This window comes from Chanos chanos, chromosome 11 (genome assembly GCF_902362185.1).
Source record: "Chanos chanos chromosome 11, fChaCha1.1, whole genome shotgun sequence".
NCBI lineage: Eukaryota > Metazoa > Chordata > Actinopteri > Gonorynchiformes > Chanidae > Chanos > Chanos chanos.
Window position 1 is genome coordinate 19,316,025 of NC_044505.1, and position 26,993 is coordinate 19,343,017.

At 41.8% G+C, this 26,993-nt stretch overlaps 1 protein-coding gene across 1 annotated transcript; it reads right to left on the reverse strand.

Annotated features, from left to right (window-relative positions):
- Window positions 1-278: 278 nt before the first annotated feature.
- LOC115823789 (uncharacterized) lies at window positions 279-26,408 on the reverse strand. Its single transcript, XM_030787815.1, has 17 exons — window positions 26,209-26,408; window positions 25,955-26,064; window positions 24,613-24,721; window positions 23,869-23,969; window positions 23,626-23,719; window positions 22,624-23,367; window positions 19,714-20,057; window positions 18,584-18,680; window positions 18,258-18,423; window positions 14,340-14,445; window positions 12,963-13,080; window positions 12,362-12,689; window positions 10,903-11,186; window positions 10,106-10,293; window positions 7,261-7,378; window positions 5,989-6,991; window positions 279-503 (listed from the first exon to the last, which is right to left on the reverse strand). The coding sequence occupies exons 1-17, from the start codon at window positions 26,294-26,296 to the stop codon at window positions 296-298; spliced, it is 4,206 nt and encodes a 1,401-aa protein (XP_030643675.1). The 5' UTR covers window positions 26,297-26,408; the 3' UTR covers window positions 279-295.
- Window positions 26,409-26,993: the final 585 nt, after the last annotated feature.

Below are 26,993 nucleotides of genomic sequence, written 5' to 3' on the forward strand. Positions count from 1 at the left end.
AAGACTGCCCACATTCAACCTTGTTTAATAGCATTAAATATCCCAACATTTACACTATATGCTTGTTCCCGCATCAGACACCGAATTGATGCATTTTTTTTTTGTAGATTCCCTAAAAGCACTAGAGCATATTCCGTTCGTAACAGAGCCGAGACTCCGAGGTCCCGAAATTTGTCCATCCCGCTGTATTGTCACTACACGAGGAGAACGTCAGTGCGCAGTTCACTGCGTTCCCGGAGCGGTTAAGATCGGAATGACGGTCGTACCGAGTCGTTAAGAGACCGACTGCTCACATTTACAACTGCACCCCAACCCTGTGAACCTTCCGCTGGTGTAAACGCAGGTAACTCCTTTCGGAGAAGCTCTTTCCACAGTGCGCGCAGCTAAAGGGTTTCTCCCCGGAGTGAATCCTCAGGTGCATCTTCAGCTGGTGGAGGTGAGAGAACCGCTTCTCGCACTGCGTGCAGCTGAAAGGTTTTTCGCCGGTGTGAACCCTATAATGCCTCTTCAAATTGCCCCTTATGGAAAAACTAGCTGGACACAGGCTGCAGTGAAACGGCCTCTCGCCTGTGTGGACCCTCTGGTGCGTCTTAACTTGCTGGGGGCAAAAGAACGCCTTTCCGCAAACCGGACACGAGTAGCTTTTCTTCCTCCCTACATCTTGTTTGCTGCTCCTGTTATTAAGAGCAACACTCATGAACTGGTTGTCTGATATAGAACTCTGCTGGAACTCTCCATCTATTAGTTGAATGTTTGGTAGCCAAGAAGTCATTGAGGTTTCTGGTTGGCACTGGACTTGATCTATGAGGGACAGGGCACTACTGGAAGAAGACTGTGAAGCAGAACTGTCTGTGTGAGTGTGACTGGGTTGATTTGGAAAATCTCTGGCGTTCGACACTTTCCTCAGACAAACGCCTCTTAGCTGACCGAGACTCTTAGGTCCTGCCATATTATGACAAGCATACGTCTGCGCCCGGCCGGATGACTCGCAGTCTGCGGAAGAAGGTGAACAAATGTTTGCTTCTTTATGTTTTTCCCTGATCCTTTCTTGTTTCTGTACATTGTTGACAACTGAGTCTTTCTCCCTGGATTCCTCTTTTATCAGCTGCAGATCAGACATCTGATCCTCGGCGCTTACAGACTGAAACGCATGGAGAAGACACGATAGAGTCACATAAACCCATATACAAAAAACAGGGTTAGGATGGACAGATTTGAACAGTCAGTCAATTTTTATGAACTATGTGAGAAATTCCATGCAAACAGGTGACAATAATTAACATGCATTTAGATACCGTCACAACACAGAAAAACACACATAAATACTGAGATCGCCATATGACCAATTTTAAACACGACCGTGATCGTCACACCTCAAAGGCACTGTGCTGGATGGATTCCTCCTCGATTTTAACAGCTGCCACATGTTCGTCTGGCACAATGAAAGGGTTAAACACGGAGCAGTCAGGAGGCAGATGTGGAGTTGATGCAGGTGTGCATCCTTCTTGTTTGATTACACCAAGTGCATCGGTGCCCTCTTGCATTGTGTCTAAGGGCTGTAGGAGATAGCAAACACAGTTCATCAGCCAAAATTTATTTCATTCATCTGTCACCACACACACACACACACACACATCAGTTTCTGTACTGTGTGAACCCAGTGGAGTCTCTTAAAGTGGCCCAGCTGGGTGAAACAGTTATATCCTCCAAACAGTTTCCCATCCGTGTGAACCCGATAGTGAAATTCTGCACTATGGAGCGACAATAATTCTTAGAGCTTTTTCTGATGCGCCCCCTCCGTCCCCATTGTACTTTAAAGGACATCTGGTTTAGGAGATCCCTCCGTGAAAGAGCTAAATATAGATGACATCATTCTTTAGCATGCATGAAGAGGAAGATAAACAGCATGGGCCATCCTAAGCACACCCCTTGTGACACACAGACTTACTGCACTCCTAAGGATCACTGTGTGGCACAGTACCATTGGCGCAAGCCACAAGACTCAAATCATCATCAAATAATTACAAGCCCAGCTAGTAGTTTGGCAACCATTGGTTTTATGCTTATACAGCCGTCTGAGGCACTGACATCCACAGCTATGACACAGATCTCTCAACAATTTGGCACACTCTCAGTCGGTCCTCTGTCTGTTTCCTTGGCAACGATCACTTCAAAGCAGCCACTGGTCCTTCACCGCCGAATCGGAGAGACTATTGTCTGGGCGTTTGGCTTCCGTAAAACTGTACCATTACCTCTGTAACCAGTTCTGCTGCTGTGTGCTGGACCGTGTGGTTCACACTCTGAGTGTCGACATTGGGTTTGGGTACTGAGTTAAATCCTCTCACCTTCTCAGCTGGGGGCTTGCTACCAAGTTGTTCAGGGCGACCATCTGGAGTGGATATTGTCTCTATGTCCATTTCAGGAATTGTCTTCCCTTCATCAAATACTGCATTCAAAGTCCCTAAAACAATTGGGAAAAAATAGTTATAGGTCTGTCATAAATGCTATGGCAACGCTCCTTTAGCTTGTGTAAAGATGTAAAGACAAATGCTTACAATACACAATAAAGGTAAAACCACTAAACCCAAGTACATATACAAACTCTACACTTAATAATGTCAAAACTCAGTACTGCGCATCAAACAAAAGGATCCAACTTGATATGTCAGTTTGGGAAAACACCCTTAGAAATTCAGGTTTGTTGTAAGGGTCTCGTGTCACCGTATTTCAGATTCCACTCAACAACTACAATATACTGAAAGCAATATACTTATACTAGATATAATATATAATATACTTACCTTCAATGGTTATGGCCTGTCCCTCATACACGTCATCACTTATCACGGCTGTGTGTGAAACATCCTCTTTGATACAAGCCTGTTCCCTCTCACTAACTGTGGACTGACATGGGATAAGTGCAAGTTAGGAATCTGTTATGATCATAGGAACTATTATACTTCACGCATAGAAGAAAGGACCGTATTCGGATAAATTAACTAGCTGTGGATACATAACTGTGTTTCCATTGTAAACCAATGGTGTATATATATCTTCAACTAACACTACAGGGTTTCGTGCATTTCCTAACAACTGAAAGCAACCAGTTATGAATGAAGCTGATATCTTGCAGGGTAAATGCGTATGACTGGTAGTAAGAGTAGCGTTTCCTTGAACTGACCTCGCTCATTAGTACAACTGGTTGTATAGAGTAGTCCATCCTCACTTCCCGGACGGTGGGATCCCCACTTTTCCAAACCTCATTCCCACTGCTTGTGTTTCGGCCAGGGCTATTGCTGTCTCCTGTAAAAAATTCGGAGACATAATTTTTTATGAAACAATCCGAAAAGCAACGTCTGCGCAAAACCGTTTATTTGTCCCTTTCCCATGATTTTGCCGTCGTAAATGTCTGTAGAAATGTAGACTTAGCAACTAGACCTCGAGTCTAAAAGATAAAAAGAACTTGCCTTTTAATGCTCTCTTATTTACATCTGCGTTCTTAGTTCCATTTAGACGAAAACCAAGCAGTCGCTCTCGCATTGTCCTTTCAGCTCGCTCACGCGCAAACCTCAGTTCCATCATCTGGAGTTTCCGTTTTAATGCTCGATTCTCCTTCTGACTCTGAGCTATTTCCAAACGAAACAATGCATAGCCATCGTCGACAATCTTGCAAATTTCTGCCACCGCGGCGTTTGCTAGCACCTCCATGATGGAAGAAATCTGAGTGTGAAAGGTTACATTGGTCGCCATGGTTGGCTACAATTAACTTTTCCCAAAAACGCAAAGCTGTTGAACGACAGAGGGTTTACAACAATATACCCCAGCTTAGGCTGTTACTTCTGGGTATTGTAAACGTTACTGTCTTATAACATTGCACAAGGCAAAGTACTGCACTCAGAATTCACTGGGCTAAATGTTCAGACCGTAATTATTAACGATACTATTGTTTACTTTCGGCGAATGAGCTGTAGACTCTTCTTTCGTGGAGTTTTGACATCATGATGGAACGCCAACACGAGCATTGCTGCCACCTGCAGGTTTGGCGATTACACTAATTCAGTGCTGCTCAGCTGCAGTCCTGAGGTACCCACATAACTGCACATTTCGGTTAAAATCGAGGAGCCCGATGAGGTGACCCCTGGGGTGCTATTTTGCTGCTTTGTGGATCCCCAGATGTGGAAAAGGTTTATATTATAACTTTCAACCAATATGGGATATTCATAGTCCAGAATGCATACAAAAACTTGATCACTCTTTTTAGCTAAGCCCAACAATGTCTAAACTGAAAACGTTTGTCTGCACCACTATATCTGTTCTTTTAAGGTAATAGCTTCCTCCTTCTAGCCACATATGCAATATCCTATACAAACTGTTTCAGACACTCAACATTCTCTGCACAGCCTATCTGTACATGCCCCAACAACCAAACCATGGTGATTCAGCCCTTGTTTAGCACGTCATTAATTCTTAATGCTGCTCCCTTGTAGAGTACACCCTACTCCCAGCAGTGCCTTTAATGAGACACAAGTGTCTCTCCCAGTTTGCTATGCGATGACTAACCTGTCTTCCTCTTTACCTTACCCTGAAACTCAGTCCTGACAAACACTGAGCTCCACGCTCTTTCTCTGCCACTAAGAATTTTGTCATCTAACAAGTGACCTTATTCCTTTCTACTTACAAATATCAAAATAGTGAGGCAGTTATCTATCTATCTATCTATCTATCTATCTATCTATCTATCTATCTATCTATCTATCTATCTATCTATCTATCTATCTATCTGCCTGCCTGTCTGTCTATCATTATAGTTATTATCAAATATTTGCGCTAATGATCAGACATGCCCATGTTGATCAAATTCTACAGTCATTTTATAATCCTCGGGTTTAAGCCTTGCGGAAACCTTTCAATACACACTTGTAGGGTGTTCTCAACAGTGTGGATGCTCATATGCCATTTATATGCACATGCTATGCACACAGTGAAATGGTTAGCTGTACGAACATGTAAAATTTCTGATGCAAAATGAATTGGCCAAGTAACATATACTCCATGAGGTGTACAATATAAATTCATAAATTAAAATATATTAAGATCGACCATTTAAATACTGAAAAGAGATACAAGCATGCCAATAAACTAATCTTTTTACTAATGGGGTCCAAATACGTGAAACGTTAATGATCTAAAAGTACAAAAAAAATACATCCTGTCTATAATCTAGCATCTTTTTAGGAATCCACTTTTATAACTGCTTTCATAATTTGAACTCCTCTAATCATTGCTCAACACTGTAGCTATTCGGTCAGCTTCATCTTTAAATGGACAGTATATTTAAGATTTGTTGGATTATTAGCAGTAGTTCTAAACTGGAAAGTCCATGACAGTCTTTTAACGAACAGTATCTGTAAATAAATAAATACATAAATAAACAAATAAATAGAGCACCACCTCAACTCCCCTATTCAGAGAGCAATATTTATTACTTGTATACACATTTTTGCTCTTAGGTTCTCACACACACACACATAAGGACTAACACAACATACTCAAAATGTCTTTAGTCAACGTTACATTAGATCATTAAGCAATAATTGAGCAATAGTTAATAATTAATTTATAATAATTCATTAGTGTAGGACTGCCACGTTTTTTTTCTGTACGATAACAGACCCGACCCTCGAAAATGAGGGCAAATGGTAATAATGACCTAAGGACAAAACAGATAAAAGTCTGACACAAGAATGTTAGATCAACAATTGAAAATAACAACAGTGCTGTTTTCAACGAGTGTTTTCAGCAAGGGTAGATTTGTTGCATAATCAGCGGTAGTTCTAAATTTGAAAGTCTGTGACAGTCCAAGAAAACTGATAATGTTTAAACAATCGTCAAAGCCCTTCGTGCTGTACCATACTCCGGATTTATGCATTTAAAAAAAAAAACGTATATATATTATTATATTATTTTCCTGCATGAATGCCCTGGTGCCTGATGAGGTTGCTGAGGAAAGAGAAATTCTTCCCGCACTGAGTGCAGTTGAAGCGCCTTTCGCCAGTGTGAACGCTCTGATGCACCTTGAGATTGCTGGAGTGGGCAAACTGCTTGCCGCACTTGGCGCACCGGAACGGCTTTTCTCCTGTGTGGACCCTCTGGTGTCGCTTCAGGCTGCACAGCTGCGGAAACTGCTTCCCGCACTGCTCGCACTCGTACGGTTTTTCACCGGTGTGCACTCGCTGGTGAACCTTCAGTTGGCTCATGTGAGTGAAACGCTTCCCGCAGAGGGCGCAGCTGAACGGCCTCAGGTCCGTGAGGTGGAGGCCCACAGGTGCGTCTCCGTGGTGACGTCCGTAGATGTTATTTGGTGGACCTTGTTGCTCCATCTCGGAGTGCATCCACGGGATATGGTGTCCGCTTGAGCTGGTGGTGGAGCCGCCAAAAGCGGAAAAGTGTCCGTCCAGCAGTCTGTGCCCCTCCACATATTCGTGCCTGAAATGTCTATGATTGGCCATGGTGCCTTGTCCGACGCCACCTCTCTGAAATGTCAGTTGCATGTCTGGTTCTCCATCTGTTGGAAAGGGATCGACTATTATGACATCAGACCTCAAATCTGAAGATTCCGAGCTTGGTTCGCCGCCGGTCTTGTATCCCCTGGCAACCTGAAAGGAGGCCTCTCCAGGGTGTCGCAACGGGCCTGCGTGGACACCGACGTTGGAACAAGACGGTTCCTCGCTTTGAACTTCGAAATTGGTCCGTTCAAAGAGAGTTCTGGTGGTGCTGGCTCTATCGCGAACGTCACATTCTGACAGGCAGTTGGGCTGGTGCATGGAGGGGAGTTCATCATCTATCTTTACACTCTCGACCTTTGGTTCTACGTTGAGGATGGATCCAGATCCACCAACTTCACTGGCAATTGCTCTGCTCCTCGACTGGTCGCTGGTCTCAGATGGATATGTCAAATGGTCCATATTAAGAGTTTCATTATGGTCAGCTCCTGTGGAAAAGGTTCAAGATCATTGTAAATACAATTGCAAGTAACACAGAAATTAGTACTACTGTAGTAACAGCAGCATTTCACACACGCACACGAAAAACAAGACACAACTTTTGAGTGGTAAGGTGGCAAAAGATTACAAAAAAAACAACAAAAAAAAACAAAACTATCAGTTTAATCTATCAGGCCCTGGCGAGAATCAGAACTTAATCTCAAATTTCATTCATTCAAATTTTCACAGAATAACTCCCTCTCCTGGTTTTGCCCACCTTGTGTATTTCTCTCCAGACCTTGCAAAGAATCTCTGTTAGGCTTGCCCACGCTCTCCTTTAAGCCCTCCTCCTTAAACGGCTGCCGACCAGGCTCCGCGTCCTGTGTGTTTTTACTCTGTAATAGAATGAGTGGGAAAAATAGTGAACAAACATATTCTCTGACTAGGATAGCATCCCCAGAGGGGAATAATCTGAAGCTCACTGTTTTAATTCGTTTTTTAAAACTTCAAGCTGGATTGGTATGATCTTTTAATCTGACTGCAGAATGAGACAGGGACTGATTTTTTCGATCCGATTTATCGACAGAAACATTTCAGCACTGTGAACTCATAATCTGAAGAACATTCTAGTTTTATCTTGAACCACATAAAATTCGCTCCACAGCAAGATGAACAGAGGTAGTTACTGGGCGAGTTCTTTCTCTATTAAAATGATATTAGAACAAATTATAAAACCACGAGATGAGTACCAGGGTGTCAAGTGAGGTATATCGGCAAGAGAGTTGCTCCTTTTAAGGGTGTGGTGATAGCATTCCTTTGTAAACAACTGTGGGACTATTTCTCAGAAAAACTCTTCCAAGGAGTATACCGCTCAAGGAATTATTGGAAAACAACGCCATACTGATGTCAACGTGTTTCGAAACACATTCAGAAGTATCGTTTAACAAAGGAGCTTCTGAGACGTTTAGTCACAACTACTCTTAGTGTATCCATAGAAGCACATGAGCAACAGCAGAGACTGAGACTGTCACAAAACTTAATACAACACAAATAAGTTCATTAGTAAAAGCAGAAGAGGTAACACTTATGATTAGAATTCCACAGCTCAAATTTATTGATATAGAACCAATATTTGACAGTGTTTAACAGTAATATTCAAGTTCTAAATAAAAAAAAAGCCCATCTGAATAAAAGACACCTTGTCCTAATTTCGAGAGGCATCGAAAAACAGTACACACAAATAAAAAAAACAAAACAAAATAAAACAAAAAAAAACAGGCCAAAAAAGAAGCAGCATTATATCAGACAAGATGACAGTCCATTAAATTACCTCTTGATAAAACTGAACATGAGTTTACTGCTGAAAATTTACTCAGGTGATAAACAGCCTGATGTCACAACCAGGGGAACTGAAATTTGAACTGTACACTCCAGACATACCATACAGCCTTATAGCTACATCAGACAAATTAAACACAGCCACTGGACACTTCATTAGAAAGACCTGCCTTGTAGGTGCACCTTGATGGTGCACAGTTAGAAACTCTGCCCCATCTGTTGCCATAAACAGTCGGAGTTAGTCATCCTCCAATCTTTCATCAATGGTCAGTTTCTGATCACAGGGATACTGCTGGCTGGTGGACCACTCTCATTCCAGCAGTGACACTGTTGTGTGTAAATACTCCATCGAAGCTCCTGTGTCTGACATTGTCATACCAGCGTGACACCCACTACCATGTCAGACTCACTGCTACGGTGAGAATGGTCTGCCACCCAAATATTATCCAGTCAACAACAGTCCTATGGTCAGAAACTCACCACTGTGGAACAGTGTGGAGGACCACTGACAAATCGTGCACGGCAACGGAGGGGCCACAGTCTGTCACAATACCTATAAGGTAAGTGCACCTCGTAAACGGGCCAGTGAGTGCAGGTGTTTCTAATCAAGTGAATGGTTAGAGTATAGAAAAATATAAATTCTAGACAATAATCCCGAGAAAAACGTTCAACTTCTCATTCAAAGTCTACTAAAATGACCTCCTGTAGGACATCTAACTAGCGTCTTTTTTGTTTTTCTGTAGTTTGATAATTATGTTTAACTGTTGCCAGCGTGTGCCAATAAGTTATTATTTAATCTACCGACAGAAATATCTAGAGGGCTCTTACGATGAGGCAAACGGTTTTTTAAATATTTGAGCCAGGACTCAGTGATAATGCTTCTGATGCCGTTTAAGATTGCTCGGATGGGAAAACCTCCGACCGCACTGCGTGCAGCAAAACGGCCGCTCTCCCGTGTGGACGTTCTGGTGCACTTGGAGCTGACTAGAGCAAATGAAGCCTTTCCCGCACAGGTTACAGGTGAAGGACTTTTCCCTCGTGTGATTGGACATGTGTTTCCTGAGGTCCTTTTCAGTGACAAACTTCTTTGGACAAAACGTGCAAGCGAACAGTCGAGATGTCGTAAAACTCTGAGAGGCTGTAAGATTACCGGAGTGCATCGACCTTCCCGTGAAGTTTGAGACGCGGACTAGTGTGTCGCCGTGTTGAGCTGTCACAAACTTTTCCTGGTGTCTACTGTTGACGCTTGCTGTGCTATCTATATGGTAAGAACCAGCGTTTTGTAACAAGGGCTGAGTTTGTTCGGTCATGGAGCACGAAGCCATGCAGTTGGCTCTAAATGTACAACGCTCCCCGATGAGTCTGTCCTGAGTGTTGTCGGGGCAAATTTTAGCCGTAGCTATTGCATTCCCCCCCTTGTTTTCTGTCCTGTTTCTCAAAGAAACCTCACACCATTCTCCCTCCCTGTCTACGGTCGGCTGAGGGGACCCAGATTCAATGACTATGACATCATCTGAAATTTCTGAAGGTTTAGACAAGGACGGGCAGCTTTTCTGTCTCTCCTCTAACTCAGAAGTCAATAGAGTCTCACCCAAAGGGTTCTCAGAGTTGGTTTTTGTGGCTTCGGAACATTCCGAGCCATTCTGCGCCCTTAAGTCAGTCCACGTTTCAGTTAACATAGCTCTCAGATGCCTGTGCCCCTCATTCATTAAACTCACTGAGCTGACACCATTAGGTCTCTCTGTAACGTGACCGGCTCCCGCGTGTTGGAGTCTCTCATTTACTCTCTCAGTCTCTGGTTCTGGGTCTGGCTCTGGTTCTGGTTTGAGGATGGAGTCGAATCCACTGACCTCCTCAGCTGTGGGCTTGCCCCTGGGATGCTCATGGTCATCCTCCGGTTCCAAGGCTGGTGAGGATTTTGCGTCCATCGCCGTGGAATTAGCGCTTGGACCAAGTTCAGGCTCTACAGCTACTGTGGAAAAGTCATATTTATATTCAGTGTGTAAGTAGTATCACCATTTATAGTCCACATTTCAATTCAAACCGTGTTCATACACCCTTAAAAGCTGTACGATAAAACCTGTGTGCTGCATTGTGACACCGTGCAGTAACGATGGTACAACTTCATTAACCATACCATTAACATCTCTGTCTGCAACATGGCACAAAGTATCTTCTGATTTCTCCTCTTTGATGATCAGCAAGTCTGGTTCACCTTCCTCTGTGTCTGTTGGCTACAAGGAATAAATGAATTGTGAAGTCCAATACAACAGGCAGTAATGGAAATTATCCATGGAAAAACAAACTCAAGACTACATAACTGCCATGGTTATGATCCTGGCGATTAATTTACCTCAGTCACTGCGGTTTGTGGTTGATCTGCGGAACGATCTGATTGCATGACAATAGGTGCTTGATTCACATTAGAGATGTTAAATTTGCAGCCGGTCCGTCCCTTCGTTGATGAAATGGATCCTGAAAAGAATCGATAGAAATTCAGTTAAAACACATACAAAGTTGCATTTTTTCGTCCGGTGTAATTCTAATGCTCATAAGAATCGATGTACTGTAGATAGCATACCTGACGCTGAACCATCTTTGTTGTGCCTGTTCAGTAGCCGCACACCTTGGAACCGACTGTTTAATGTTGTGTCTTGAAAACGCATTCTCTCTGCACGAAGTCTTGCAATCTGTAGTTCCATTAACCTCATTTTTCTCTTCAAAAATTCGTTCTCCTTGTGACTCTGAGACAACTCTAAATGCACCACGGCGTAGCCTTCATCAACAACTTTGCAAATTTCAGCAACGGCCGCATTGGCCAGTACCTCCATTATGGAAGCTATTTGCGTCTGAAAATCTACGGGACTGGACATAATTCCACACAGTCCTTGAATAATTTATGTAATTTTAAAGGATTAGATAACCTCTTCTGGTAATATCACGGATTAATACTAATGCATAAAAGCAAAACACAGCCAATTTAAGAATATTGTTAATCGTGACCCCCTCGTTTTTCACTTCCTGTTCCTCGGTGATATGTAGGCTGTGCGGACTTACCACAGTTATCCTAAAAGATACGCATTTCCTTTCGCACATGTTGTGGTGCATCCTCCGGAGACCCAGAAGAAAAAAGATTTTGATATTTAGATTTTTAAAACAGATATTTTAAGTATCAAGGTTGAAAAGAACATGTTACAGCATTTTTTTTTCAAAAATGTAATTTATTTATTTTTTAAACATCTGTCCCTTGTAGTGGACGTCAGGTCTTGTTTGATCACAGAATGTAATGATGTAATTTAATGGTATTGTATACATTTTCGTGTGGATTTCTGTTATAATTTCTTTTCATTTCATGAACATGAAAAACAGTTAGATGAAGGAAACAAATCTGAGCACTAAAACATTGTTTTAAGAAATATAATCTCATAGTGGAGCTTTTTGACTAAACTGCATTCTGTACACTTGATAGTCACCTAATGCTGGGTTGTAAGGTCATGTCACACATGGTACTAACAACAGATCATGCATGGTACAACAGGAAGCAGTTTTTGTCTTTGAAACACACAAAACATGTTACATTTAATACACTCAATGATTGTTTTCCCTTTGCATTCTTCTCTCCCGCACTGTGATGCATGAACTGCTTCCACCATCTTTCGTATTTGGGCTGTGGTTCAACAGGCATCCTCTTGCTGTCTTGCCATTCCTCATACTACCTACTAGTTGTGTTCTCATTTATTATCACTCTGTTGTTTTGTAAATTGCCCTCTGGGCTGGCACCTACTGCACGCCTGGCTGGCCTAGAAGGGGTCTCCTCTCTTTGTGGTCCTTCTCAAGATTTCTCCTATTCTTCCCTAACGTCTGGGTTTTTTGAGGAGTTTTTTCTTGCCCGCTATGAGGATCAAGTCAGGGGGTGCCACCCTGCTCTGTTTTGTTGTAATCCTGTGGGCATGTAAAGCCCTTTGAGACTGTAAACAGTGATATTGGGCTCTAAATAAACTTAAACTTGAAACTTGAAACTCTTCGTTGTTGGAATGTACTCTTCATCATCAGTGCGCAACTCAGCATCATCACTGGCCACCTTGTTAACCTGTTGACCTCGACCACCCTCCACATATTCGTGCCTGGTAGTGCTAGTTCTGGTGGTGCTGGCTCTATCACGAACGTCACATTCTGACAGGCAGTTGGGCTGGTTCATGGAGGGGAGTTCATCATCTATCTTTGCACTCTCGATCTTTGGTTCTACGTTGAGGATGGATCCACCACCACCAACTTCACTGGCAATTGCTCTGCTCCTCGACTGGTCGCTGGTCTCAGATGGATATGTCAAATGGTCCATATTGATAAGAGTTTCATTATGGTCAGCTCCTGTGGAAAAGGTTCAAGATCATTGTAAATAAAATTGCTACTAGCACATAAATTAGTACCACTGTAGTAACAGCGGCATTACACACACACACACACACACACACACACACACACACACACACAAAACAAGGCACAACTTTTGAGTGGTAAGGTGGCAAAAGATAAAAAAAAGACACAAAGATTCAGATCTATCAGGCCCTGGCAAGAATCAGAACTTTCTCAATCTCAAATTTCATTTGGCACAGTATAGCTTCCTATCCTGGTTTTGCCCACCTTGTGTATATCTCTCCAATTCTTGCAAAAAATCTCTGTTAGGCTTGCCCACGCTCTCCTTTAAGCCCTCCTCCTTAAAAGGCTGCCGACCAGGCTCCGCGTCCTGTGTGTTTTTACTCTGTAAGAGAGTGAGTGGGAAAAATAGTGAACAAACATATTCTCTGACTAGGATAGCATCCCCAGCATAGAATGACACAATCTGAAGCTCACTGTTTTATTTGTTTATTTTTTTAAACTTCAAGTTGGATTGGTACGATCTTTTAATCTGACTGCAGAATGAGACAGGGAGTGATTTTTACTATATGATTTATCAACAGAAATATTTCAGCACTGTGAACCACATAAAATCCGCTCCATACCATACAGCCCTATAACTACATCAGTCAAATTAAACACAATAAAGGAATACACACCCACTGGATACTTTATTAGAAAGACCTGCCTTGTAGGTGCACCATGGTGGTATACAGTTAGAGACTCTGCCCCATCTGTTGCCATAAACAGTCAGAGTTAGTCATCCTCCAGTCTTTCATCAATGGTCAGTTTCTGATCATAGGACTACTGTTGGCTGGATGTTTTTGGTTGGTTTGAATTTAAAATTTGATATTTCGCAGATACTTTTAAACCAAAGTGACCTACAATTAGTGCATCAATCAGATTTAACTAAATACCTCAGCAAAAGATCACAGTAGGAATGCAAATGAATTATTTTCAGCACCACGCTCCTGTATACCCCGCAATGATAAAACAGAAAACTGCAAAGAAAACCTGTAGCGTAGGAACAAGGTTAGTACAGAAGATTTTTTTTTTTCATTTTATGACATAAAATATAAAAACATAACATAAAAGAAAGGTTACACATTAGGGAATAGGTGGATTCTGAAAAAGTGGGTTTTCGGTCTCCCGCGGAAGATGGTGCATGATTCTGCAGTTCTGATTGGATTAGGAAGGTCATTCCACCACTGTGGAATGTGGGGAGAGAAAAGATGTTGAATGGGTGCCACGTTCCTGAAGTGAGGGGACCGCCAGCTGCCCAGAGGAGGTTGAGCAGAGAGATCTGGTTGGAGTGTATGGAGTGATCAGAGGCTGAAGTTAGGATGGGGCAGAGCCTCTTGTGGACTGGTAAGCCAGCACCGGTATCTTAATCTGGATGCGGGCTGCTACCTGAAGCCAGTGAAGTGGAGTGAGTAGTGGAGTGACATGAAAGTGTTTTGGGAGGTTGAATACCAGGCATGCAGCAGCATTCTGAACCAGCTGATGTGACCTGATATCGCAGGCTGGTAAGCCAGCCAGTAAGGCATTGCAGTAGTCAAGGCGGGAGATGACAAGTGCTTGAAATAGGAGCTGGGTTGCTCATTGGGTAAGGAAAGGGCAGACCCTCCTGGTGTTGTAGAGGGAGAAACTGCAGGACTGAGTGACCACCGCAATGCGGCTTGAGAGGTTTAGCTGGTCGTCCAGGGTCACACCAAGGTTTTTGGCTGACCTGGAGGGGGACACCATGAAGAAACTATTCGAACATGCTTGCGCTTCAGCTGTCACTAAGCAACACTAATAGGATGGGTGTGGATGCGGGACTGTGGGTATAAATGAAATGCACCGTTTCCCAGCTTTGTGGAAATGGGCCCACTGGGTTAGCCTACAACTTTTAAATGAAGTTAAATGACATTAAATCAATTACAGTTTTACATTTTATTTGTTTCTTTACAAAAGTTTCCTTTCGGACAGTCCGCAACATTTTTAAAATCAGGCTGCACCGTTTAAACACAACCATGGCTAATGCATGTGTCTTTCAAACTTTAGTCTAAAATAAAAAGAAAAGGCTAAGATTAATGCAGTGGCCCATTTTAGATTATAACAATAAAAAAAAAACTTGTACCATGTTTACATTCAAAACTAATGTTTGGAAACGCATTTCCAACAAAACTTTCTCCATTAGAAATAGTGCACAAAGGAGACACATTTACAACACATTTACAACTGCCCAGTATGTAAAGATGCTCTCTCTTCTTTTAACTCGAGCTCACCTTAAACAGACAACTAACAGATACATACCAAACTTCTTATGCAGCCTAAGGAAAATTATGTCCTCCAAAACGTTCTCATTTAAACTGTTGCGCAAAGGGGACAGAATAAATTTGAGACATGAAAAAGCACATTCTACGCTAACCCGGGTAACTGGCACAGGCAGCACATTCATGGCAAGTTTGTATAGCTCAGGGTTTGCGTTAGACATGCCGGTCTAGCTTCTTTAGAATATACATCTAACAAATTAGACAGTGAAATGCATGGGAATATCCTGCGACCTGTCTCCTTCTGTTGAAGTAAACGATCTACTTCATCTTCTTCCTCAGATGAAGAAGAGGGGGATTGAGGGGTAGGTTTGGTGGATGTAGCCAGGGACTGCTTTATTTCCTGCGCTCTGGAGAGGTGGACTTTAGCCATGTCCGTTTGGTGGTCAGTTAGGAGGACTTTGTAACGCGGGTCAACAAAAACGGCAGAGACAAAAGCTACACTGTCAAACAGCATCGTTTTTTGGCTTTGGAGACAGCTCAACAATGTTTTGGCGAATCGGCACTCTCCTACTGTTAACTGGTCACACTGCAGGCGTTTTGTCACTATTTTGGCAGATTTCAGCGAGTCGACTAAAACAGCGATCTCCTCCCATTCTGCTGCGCTAAGATGCAGCTCTGGGATGCTTGGGGTCATATTCTTACAGAAAGCTCTGAGTTCACAAAGTCGCTGTTATACAATCAACGATAGCTCCTTTGTGACCCATTCTCTTTAGCACAGCGCCTACAGCTTGCGTTCTAAGTTTTTTAGAGACGTATCTGGCTTTTGCTGCGAGTTTAAACACATTTCTGTCTTTCATGGCATCCATTACTGCTAACTGTAAGGCATGGGCAGAACATCTTACGCCTTGAAGCATTGGACGCCCACGCAGCTGACCGTCGAGCTGTACCTCAAAGTCGTCTGTGTCCTCCACTAAGTCACAACTGCCACTCTCCCCTACCTAGTCAGTATCCTCATCCTCCACCCCTTGGATCCCCTCTCCCTTCATCTCAGTCATCAACGACGCTGCTTTAATCATTTTAGCACCATTGTCGGTCGTGACTGAATAGATCTGAATAGATTTGATTCAGTGTTAAATTATATTGCCCCAGAACTCTGCGGATGATTGATGAGATATAGCTTCCACTGTGCTTCTCTGTAAGTTCCCTTACTGCTAGAGTTCTCAGCACTATTTGCTAACCATCTGTATACTGGACATTAGGCCTAATTCCAAGAACAGAGTGCTCCCTGCATGTTGCTGTGTCTATCTTTAACATCAGAAGCTTGTCGCTGAGCTCTTTTGAGAGTCTTTCACGTTCAATTCTGGCAGTTTCTAAAACCATCTCCCTGATATTTGACTGGTTGATTGCAATAGAATTTCCAATTGCCTCCATAATGGGACAGATTATTTTCTGGAAGCCAGAATCTTCCATAAGAGGGAAAGGCCGACCATTTACTGCTACAAGTTGTAAACAGGCTTCTTTCAAGACATTCAGGGCTATTTGAACAGATATAGTGCGAGTTTTTTTTTTTTTTTAATCAATAAAGAGTCTAGTGTTGTTCGGCTGTCGGCTGGCCACTTAGACGCGGTCCATCGTGCATTAGTTGACGATGCGGCCTGGCACTTCTCTGCATACACTGTGGGGTGTCTCCTCTGGATGTGACGTGAAAGATTTCCTCCATGGTTGCCCTTAACTTGAGTCGGAGCATCCCTCTACCATGCAGCGTGACATATTTTCTGCAGGACTGTAGTCGAAATACTTTCGTGCTGGGTTTTCCTGATGTCGTCCCATCTGTTGGGTCAGAAGAAAGTGACCCGTTAGCCCCCAATCCACAGGCTATTTGCACCACAAAGCAGAGATGACAAAGAGTTATTGTGCAGTAAACTGTATTTAGACCTTGTCTTTGGCTAGGTAGGACAATTGCCCTCAAAATGCAAAACTCTGATCCCGTGTCATACAACTCTCTCTCTTCCACAAAGTACTTATTTATATGCATCTAAGGATTTGAATGCACGCAGATTTTCCTTTGTATAAACACTGGGCTTCTCCATGAGATAGGTGTATATAATATTGGCCCATATGATTTCTGGCCAACGTGGACATATCTAAAAATCCATTCGTGGTCAGGAATAGCATAGGGACCTGGTAATTTCCCATCACTACTGAGAACTAATTTACTGATGTAATCGGTGCGGTCTGAGCTACCTATGGTTTCCAACGTAATCAGTGCCAGTCATTTCCTCACTGTCCTGGACCTAGCCAGCTGTCATACGTGTCTCATGTCTATGCCATTATGGTAACTGTCAAATTCGAATGTGGCTGGTAACTACTGTTAGCTAACATTTTACATGTTATATTAAAATGCAAATGAAAGACAAACAAACAGGTCCAACTCTGAAATGGCGTTTTACAATTGAGTAAACAAAAATTTATAAACAATGCGAAATCTACATTGATTACACCAGTTGACTACAATCTTGTGACCGGCTACGAAAGCGGTCTTGCTCCCTGGATGCACGCACACCCAGTAATGTTTATAAACAAGAAACCCATCTATAGGAACGATGAATAACGTTATTGACTTGTTATCTAAAACTGAAAATAGCGTTCTCACTTTGAAACAACTGAAATTGTTTTTGTTCCTATTTTCGAGTATGTTCATCTCAAAATTTTGATCGGCTCCGGGTTCGATTTTCGTTCTTTGAACCGTTTCTAATCCCTGCTAGCGACACTACCAAACAAGACACACCGTTATAAACTGACAATGAATTATAACCAAACAAGCAAACCCAATTTAAGCCTACCATGAACTTTTGCTACAGACGACACATGACAACAGAGTAGACAGAACGTGCAGCGACTCTATGCAAATTAAAAAGCAAAGCCTTACCTAGATCCTGCTCTGATGAAGAAGAAACCTGATCTTCAATGATACACAAACTGACTATGACCCATAACTAACTATGATATCATTCAAAACTTCTGAAGGTTTAGACAAGGACAGACAGATTTTCTGTCTCTCCTCTAACTCAGAAGTCAATAGAGTCTCACCCAAAGGTTTCTCAGAGTTGGTTTTTGTGGCTTCGGAACATTCCGAGCCATTCTGCGCCCTTAAGTCGGTCCACGTTTCAGTTAACATAGCTCTCAGATGCCTGTGCCCCTCATTCATTAAACTCACTGAGCTCACACCATTAGGTCTCTCTGTAACGTGACCGGCTCCCGCGTGCTGGAGTCTCTCATTTACTCTCTCAGTCTCTGGGTCTGGTTCTGGTTTAGGATGGAGCCGAATCCACTGACCTCCTCAGCTGTGGGCTTGCCCCTGGAATGCTCATGTTCACTCTCCGGTTCCAAGGCTGGTGAGGATTTTGTCGTGGAATTCACGCTTGGACCAGGTTCAGGCTCTACAGCTGCTGTGGAAAAATCATATTTATATTCAGTGTGTAAGCAATATCACCATTTATAATCCACATTTTAATGCAAACCATACCCATACACCCTTAAAAGCTGTGTGATAAAACCTGTGTGCTGCATTGTGACACTGCGCAGATGGAACAACTTAATTCACCACACCATTAACATCTCTGTCTGCAACGTGGCACACAGCATCCTCTGATTTCTCCTCTTTGATGAGTAGCAAGTCTGGTTCACCTTCCTCTATGTCTGTTGGCTACAAGGAATAAATGAATTGAGAAGTCCTACATATCTGACAGTGATGGAAAATATCCAAGAAAAACAAACTCAAGATGAAACAACTGCCATGCTTAGGATCAAAGCAATTAAATTACCTTATACATTGAGGTTTATGGTTGATCTGCGGAACGATCTGATTGCATGACAACAGGTGATTCACATTAGATATGTTAAATTTGCAGCCGGCCTGTCCTAAGAAACGATGTACTGTAGCTAGCATACCTGACTCTGAACCATCTTTTTTGCGCCTGTTCAGTAGTCGCACACCTTGGAACCGACTGTTTAATGTTGTGTCTTGAAAACGCATTCTCTCTGCACGAAGTCTTGCGATCTGCAGTTCCATTAACCTCATTTTTCTTTTCAAAAATTCGTTCTCCTTGTGACTCTGCGACAACTCTAATTGCACCACGGCGTAGCCTTCATCAACAACTTTGCAAATTTCAGCAACAGCAGAATTGGCCAGTGCTTTCATTATGAAAACTATTTGCGTCTGAAAATCTACGGGACTGGACATAGTTCCACACAGTCCTTGAACAATTTATGTAATTTTAAAGGATTAGATAACCTCTTCTGGTAATATTATGGATTACTGTCGACGAATAAAAGCAAAACACAATTTGAGAATACTGACAATCATGACCCCTTCGCTTTTCACTTCCTGTTCCTCGGTGATATGCAGGCTGTGTGGACTTACCACAGTTATCCTAAAAGATGGCCTTTTCTTTCGTTCATGTTGTGGTGTATACGTCAAAAAAATCACGATTGTTTCATACCAATTTAAACGTTTATTGGTAAACTCTAAATAAACACAATTTATACACGAAAATCTCGCTACACTGAGATAACATACAAACATATAATTAATTGAACAAAAGAAGCATCCACATAATCGATTATCATTAATTTAAATGCCAAAACATTTTGTTACATCACAACCCTGCCTGTAACCCTTTTTAAATTTCTTATTCTATTCAGTATTTTCGTTCAAATGACAGATTACAACATATTCAACATTGTATATGCAAGCATGTATGGTGTTTGAGAAAGTCATCTTTGGAGGTAAACCTCTGGGCACACACAACACAGCTGTAGGGCATGTGCACACTTAGGTGTGTCTTGAGGTGACTTGACTGAGTGAAGCGTTTACCGCAGTATGTACAGAGAAAAGGTTTCTCCCCAGTGTGAACACGCTCGTGGGTCTTCAGCTGATGTCGGTGCGAGAAACGCTTACTGCACCGGACGCAACCAAACGGCTTTTCACCAGTGTGAACACGCTCGTGCCGCTTTAGGTTTGCCATCTGGTAAAAGTGTTTACCACAGAGGAGACATCGAAAGGGCACTTTGCCTGAATGAAATGACGATAGCATTCCACCTCTCCTGCTTTTAGAGAGGGGCATTCTTATGTCCCCTCGACTGGTTGTCTCTAAAGAATCATTACCAACAAGAGCGGAGTTAGAAGACAGAGAGACAGTTGTGGATCCCATATTAGTTCTGCACTCCATTGTTGTATTTGAGACAGAGGACTTAACTACTCTATTTTCAGACAATAATGTCCCTCCCCTATGTTTGTCTATGCTGTCAAAGTGTACTGCACCGGTACCAAAGGACATGTCATTAAGGTCCACTGTATTCCAATCAGCATTCGCATCTGCTTCAACTTTAATTGGAACATTGTCAGCCACCAACGCACTTGGCCTCCAGTCAGGTGAGGAGGGAGAGTTTCCAGAATGTTCTAAGGTGTGCTCTCTCTCATTACTGAGACCTAGGCTCAAAAGATCAGTATGACAGGAACTTGTGGCAGTGGCTGTGAGAGTGCTCTCTGATTTGCTCCCCGCACTCCAGGAATTACAATCAAAGCTCAGGTGACCCTCCCCATTGCCGCTCTCAGAGTCCTCCAGCTGATATATGTGGTCAGTCATTTGCGGTTCAGTCTTGGGCATGATGTCTGGATGACCTTCATTCAGGGATGTGTGTCTGGGGGACGCTGGAGGGTCCTCAGTACCTGGTTTATCTACGTCAATCTTTTTAACATGAGTTTGACCACTGCCTCCCTTACAGATTTCAGCTTTGATTTGTGGTGCCTCAGGTTCTCCGCTATTCATGATCTGTGTCTAAAATGAGAAATGAAGTAAATACATCATGAAATGTAAGTTAACACCGTCCATGACCTTCTACCTTCTGCATTAGGATTAGCATACTCAAGCCTTCCATATCTTATATCAAAGATAGTTTAAAACAGATCTTAAAAGAATCCAATGCATGCGCTGGTACAAACGTTAACACACCATATTTGAATTCCATTCTTTGTTTTCCATACTGTCTCCCTGTATGCTGGTCCAGGGAGAGGTGTACTGGTCGATCTCTCGGTTCTCTGAGCTCTGGAAACGACCACCTCCTAAAGATATAGAATATTTTTAAAACTTTGACAGCAGTAGCAAACTAAAATGTCAAAACACACAAGTAGACGTATACTAGCACACAATCACATCACTGAGCTCCGCTGTTCCTACACAATTCAGTTCATATTCTCGATGAGACTTACGGCAAGAAGTGGACCCCCTTGATGTTCTCATGCAAGAATCGGCGAGTTCATTTCCATTTGGCATATGTGATACGGTCCGTTCACCACACTGTCGCTTGTTCCTGGCTTTCATAATTTGTAATTTTCTTTTCAAGGTGTTAATCTGTTTATGACTTTCTGAAACTTCCAAACGTAGGATGGCATAGCCATCATCCACAAGTTTACATATTTCGGCCACTGCAGCGTTGGCTAAATTCTCCATTATCGAGGCAAGCTGCGCATGTAGCGCAACACAGTCGGTGCCTGCCATTGTTCTTATGGCAATTAAGTAAACAGTCCAAATAACGCCCGATTAAACGCGTTTAGCTTTTGCGGTTACTTATTTCAGGGAGCGTAGAACGACTCAATGAGCAGAAAAAAACATTGCTTCGATCATTTCCGAGTACACGTCTCTCGATGCACCAAAATAAAAGCCCTTGCACGATGTAACGTTATTATGAGCGCTTTCCATACAAAACAGTAACAAAATTTTCAGACGCGTTAGAATTGCGAGCTCTACATTTCGCCATCTCCATAGTTTAAAACGTTGCCGCTATCGTTTTTTTCCCCTCAATAATTGAATATTGAGAATTATTTTGAAAATTCCTGAAATATCCCCCATGAAAAATTTGTTGAATTATGACTTAGATCAAGTTCTCAAAGATAGGACAAGGGAAAACAGCCAAACTCTGCACCTCTGTTTAATTCTTCTTTGCACGTGTGTGGGGCTGTGGAGACTAATCTTAAAAAAGGTTTTGCAGTTGCACTGGTTACTTCAGCAGGATATGGAGGCTAAAAGGAGGGTAACAGACACACACACACACACACACACAGATTTCAGAAGAGATTGACATAGGGTAACAGGGATCCAGAGTGATTACACAGTATCACATCTCTTGTTCATTACCCCTTAGACAAGATTCTGTGAAGCAGTATCTGATACAGCAGTACGGCCCATAAACAGCCTAGTACTCTTGGTGTCCTTACTGGGTATGACTCTGTTTGTGTAACTGACCTAAAACAAGAGATTTCAAGTCTAAAGAGACACAAGAACAACAGTAAAGAATACACAAAGCAATTTAATGGTCCATTCTAGATAAAATTTTATTCTACTAGTAACACACACAGATATTCAGTGACACCCATTCTCAAATTCTCATTTTCAAATTAGCAAGAAAAAGCATAAAAGTGTTACTATAAAAAAAAGCAGTAAGGTCTCTAAGGTTTTTTTTGTCAAGGACAACAGCCAGGCAATAAAAGTATTTGAACTCTCATTTTCAAAAGATAAAATAACGTTTTCCTCCATCCGACCTTCTACCTCATACTGAGCCGACAACATTTTGCTGACCTAAACAATTTTTCAACTGATGTTTTATCAGGCTGCTCTTATACGCAAATATCTGTCCGCAGCGTTCACAGCCGAACGGTTTCTCGCCCGTGTGGATCTTCATATGAGTTTTCAGATTGGACGACTGATTGAACGTCTTGCCGCACTGACTGCAGCCGAAAGGTCTCTCGCCTGTGTGAACGGTCACGTGTTTCTTGAGGTTGCTGGGATCGGCGAATTGCTTCCCGCAGTGCGGGCACCTGAAGCGTTTTTCGCCCGTGTGGATGCTGAGATGCTTCCTGAGACTGGATGACTGCGAAAACTTCTTACCGCACAGAGTACAGGTGTACGGTCTCTCACCTGTGTGGACCCTTTGATGAACAAGAAACGCACTTGGGTGAGACCACGCTTTCCCGCACTGCTTACAGACAAAACGGTCCTTCCTTGGCATCTGGTCCAAACTGTCCAACGCACCGAAAGTGGAAACGTAAGAAGTGATACTGTTCTCCTCGCCTCTACTGACCTCAGTCCTGACATCAAAATGACTTTCTTCAGAGGTTGACTGAACAGCATAAGAGCAAGTTGGATCAATAGAGCCTCTAAACATAAAATACTGATTGTTTGAAGTTCCTGCACTACATTCAGGTCCTGGGTTAGAAAGGCTGTGGTTAACTGGGTCAAATCTCCCTGTTACCCAGGACGGGAATGAAACAGAATTGTCCATGTCAGACTGAGCTGATGAACGAGAGCTTTGTTCTTGAGTTTGGCCACTGGACTCTGTGAAATAAAAAAAAAAAAAAAGTAATTAAAAAAAAAAAAGAAATGAAGAATGAAAAATAAAGAAAATGAATCAGAAGAGGAGAAAAGACCAGCTTAAAACTTCATACAATGCCCAACTTGATCAGACTAAAAAAAATGATCTCTGAACTACAAAGTGTAGTCACATTAGACAAATATATGTAACCACCACCCCCAGCAACAACAATAACAACAACAACAAACAGATAAATGTAAGTAATTATATGGTTTGTGTACCGGGGCTGTCAAACTTCTGTGTGCATTCATCATCTCCTGCTTTGTGCTCTTCCAGACCTTCATCCTTGAGAAAATCAGGCTGAGCTCTCTCTGGCTGCGAGAGAAGACACTGTGTACATTAACTATGAACAGCACAGCACAGAATGCAGGATAATTCAGTGGCACAGTGGAACCACGGAGCTTGTTCTGGACAATCAAGAAGAGAAATCCGACCTTAATTACGAAACCCCGTCTCTTACTCACCTCCTGGTTACTGCGGCTAATTGTGTCCTGATCAATGAATTCTCCTCCATCTGCAGCACAGGAGGTTTCTGCATTCTCGTCTGCAGCGTCACCTTCATCCTCTATGTAAAGGAACAAATTGCATGTAAATAATAACAACGTGTAAAAAAACTACTGTACATGAAATACCCCTATATTCAAGGTAATTCCACTTTTTTTCCCCTCACAGTTTCTGAATGTTTAGTTTATTTTTCTGAATCGAACACTACACTACTCTAGTAAAAATTGTTTAGTATATCAAATTCACAAAAAACTATCATTGCAAAGAAGCGATACTTTCTCATGAGTTTTTTTTTTTTATCATGGTATATGAAACTTAAATGTTTACCATGTAACATTAATATCCTGGTTTACATGTACAAATAAACACAATTTTATTTTTATTTCAATATTATGCAGTAATTATAAGTACCCCCTCTCAGTTGCACAATTTCATAAAACTACTTTCTGTCTTCGTTCATTTCAATGCAGTGTTAGCTTTACTTCCTCAAAAAAAGTAATCAACTCTAATTTTGCTTCAAAGAAGTGAATTGGAATTAACCATCAATTCTTACTTCAACTCAAACCTGCCCATTATTATCCTCATGTATTTAGAGCTAAAAACAGGCAAAGCCATCAACTACACGTAGACACACGCACAGGCAGCTGTCTAAATTCACACATGTTAAAAAGCAAAAAAAAAAAAAAAAAATCAGCCTTACTTACTCTCATCTGTAAAGTCTAGCTCTTCCTCTGGTGCATGGCTCCTTATTTCATCAGTTCTCTCCTCTTTAATAATGAGTAAATCTGGACTATCTTCCTCTTCATACACTGGCTGTTACAAGGGAACATATGTGATTAGATTAGATTAGATTACACGTTAGCAATGATTTTGCCCCTGATCTCACCCTGTGCCATTCTTGACAGCAGAGTTGAACTAACACAACAGGAGCCTGGGCAGTAGCAGTAGCAGAGGACACACAGGCAAAAGGACACTCTTTTCTGAATTTTGGTTATATGCATTTTGTATGTGCAAAATATGATGTCTGTAATTCACTATTAACAGTTTACACTAGGGCAATATAATGATGCAATGACCACTTTAACTTTACTGCCGCTCGGTCTGTGTCACACCAATGCTAGTTCAGTTTTTAATCCATATTACAGAAAGACAGAAAAGAAAAGGGACAAATAAACAGATATTTGATCTCAGTTTTGCCTTTTTTTTTGTTCTGCTCTTTAACAAGTTTAAATATTTGTTTAGATTTAAATCTGGTCAATGTATTCAACGCCATTCAGCCATTTAAAAGTGGAAAATCAAAATGTTAATACTAAGTCACAAAAATGCAGCTGAAATTCATGCCGAAATTCATATGGGGCATCCACCCCTTTCTGTAGTACTTATAAAAAAAAAGGAAAATAAAGCAGTTGTGGATGAACAGATTTCTCAGGTATATCGCTCTGTCCGGCTCCTTTCATCTCAACTCATGCCGGTCGACAAAAGATATATAAAGGTGCTGTACATTAGTCCTTTTACGTGTAAAAGTTTCCCCGAGTGCCGCTTGGAGGACTCCTCATCTTTGGCTCTGCAAAATCTAATTCTAGCCCATCTCTCTGGGTGTTGGCAGTTCTGTGTGTTCTGACTGGGAACTGATTATTCATAGAACATTGTCATACACTGATTTTCACTACTTGTACTGTTAAAAAAAGGAGATATTATAAAATGTGCAATAACAAGTACATCACTTCATATTAACAGTAACAGTATCAGAACACAATAATAATACACATGCAAATCTTTCTGTCGGCTACTATAACAGAGTAAAACACAGGCTAATGTGGTAGCCTAAGTTTTTACCACAGTAGATGTGGAAATACAGAGAAATCAAGAACTTAAAGTTATCAAATGAACAGGGCACAAAACACATTCTTTGGGTTTCCCTCCACCCGAGCACAGGTAATAAGATGAGTGTTCTTTGTTTACATTAACCTCGGAACCGTCATTAGACCCATAATGTCGGGTTTTTATTTTCAAATTTTGTAAAAAATTTAGACAGACAGTACAAACCTTGTTGGGAACAGCTGGTGGTGAAGACGTATTCTCCGCATTCCGGACAAGCATCTCTCTGCCCATGCGCTTATTGTTAAAATGACTCAGGTCAACCTTTACAATTCGTTCTGAAACGACACAATGATTACTGAGTTGTACTAAGTATAACCGTTCTGTAACATCTGTGGATCTGTTGAGCAATTTCAATGATGGCTAGACAAAAGCAGTCTCTCAGCGCTGGGTCGAAAAGATCAAGTCGACGTAAACATTACCTGTAAACTTGTCGCAACCTTTTTGTGGTCGACCCGTACTTCTCAGCTTGTACGCTCTTCGGTAGAATGATCGCTGGACTTCCATCATTTGCAGTCTTCTCTTCAGGACGTCGTTCTCCTTCTGACTTTTCGATATTTCTAAGCGCAATACTGTGTAACCGTCTTCCACAAGTTTGCATATTTCTGCTACAGCTGCATTAGCTAATACCTCCATGACTGAAGCAATTTGCGTTTGAAAACCGACGATATTTTCCATGTTACTGGATCTGATATAAATGAAAGCTAAACTGCAACTCTTATTTAGGGTACACTTCAGCGGATGCCAGTTGCAAGTATTTCGAGATAATCTAAATAAGCACGTCAGGTTGCGTTATCAAAGGGCCAGCACAGAATTTGGTGTATTTCATCACAAAAGAGCACTTCCGATGTCGTCTTTTCAAAATAAAAGTAGCAGTGCCTTGGATGTCACGTTCTCATTACTCACCGACGTACTTAATCCTTTGGAATACACTGCATCAGACAAGACTGGCACTTGTACCTGCAGTAGCCACAGACATTTCTCAGTCTTTGACACTCAAGTTATTTTTTATAGTACTAATAAGTCCAAGGACATAAACCACAGACACTTGAACCCCAAGTGCTTTCTTTCTTTTCTTTCTTTTTTTTTTTTTTTTTAATTTAGGTCATCTCCGTGAATACACCAGTACTGAATGCACAGAGATAAAGCATTTAAACAAAAAATAAAATAAGAAAAGAAACAGAATGCAAATCAGTTCCTAATTAGA

What these genes read in the sequence shown, in the direction of transcription:
- LOC115823789 (XM_030787815.1), bottom strand. Translation starts at nt 26,296, where the DNA reads ATGATGGAAGTCCAGCGATCATTCTACCGAAGAGCGTACAAGCTGAGA. An exon ending in TTAGCCGCAGTAACCAGGAG is followed by an intron (nt 23,720 to 23,868) that starts GTGAGTAAGAGA and finishes CTTCTCTCGCAG; the next exon opens with CCAGAGAGAGCTCAGCCTGA. An exon ending in CAAAGATGGTTCAGCGTCAG is followed by an intron (nt 10,294 to 10,902) that starts GTATGCTATCTA and finishes ACTTTTCCACAG; the next exon opens with TAGCTGTAGAGCCTGAACTT.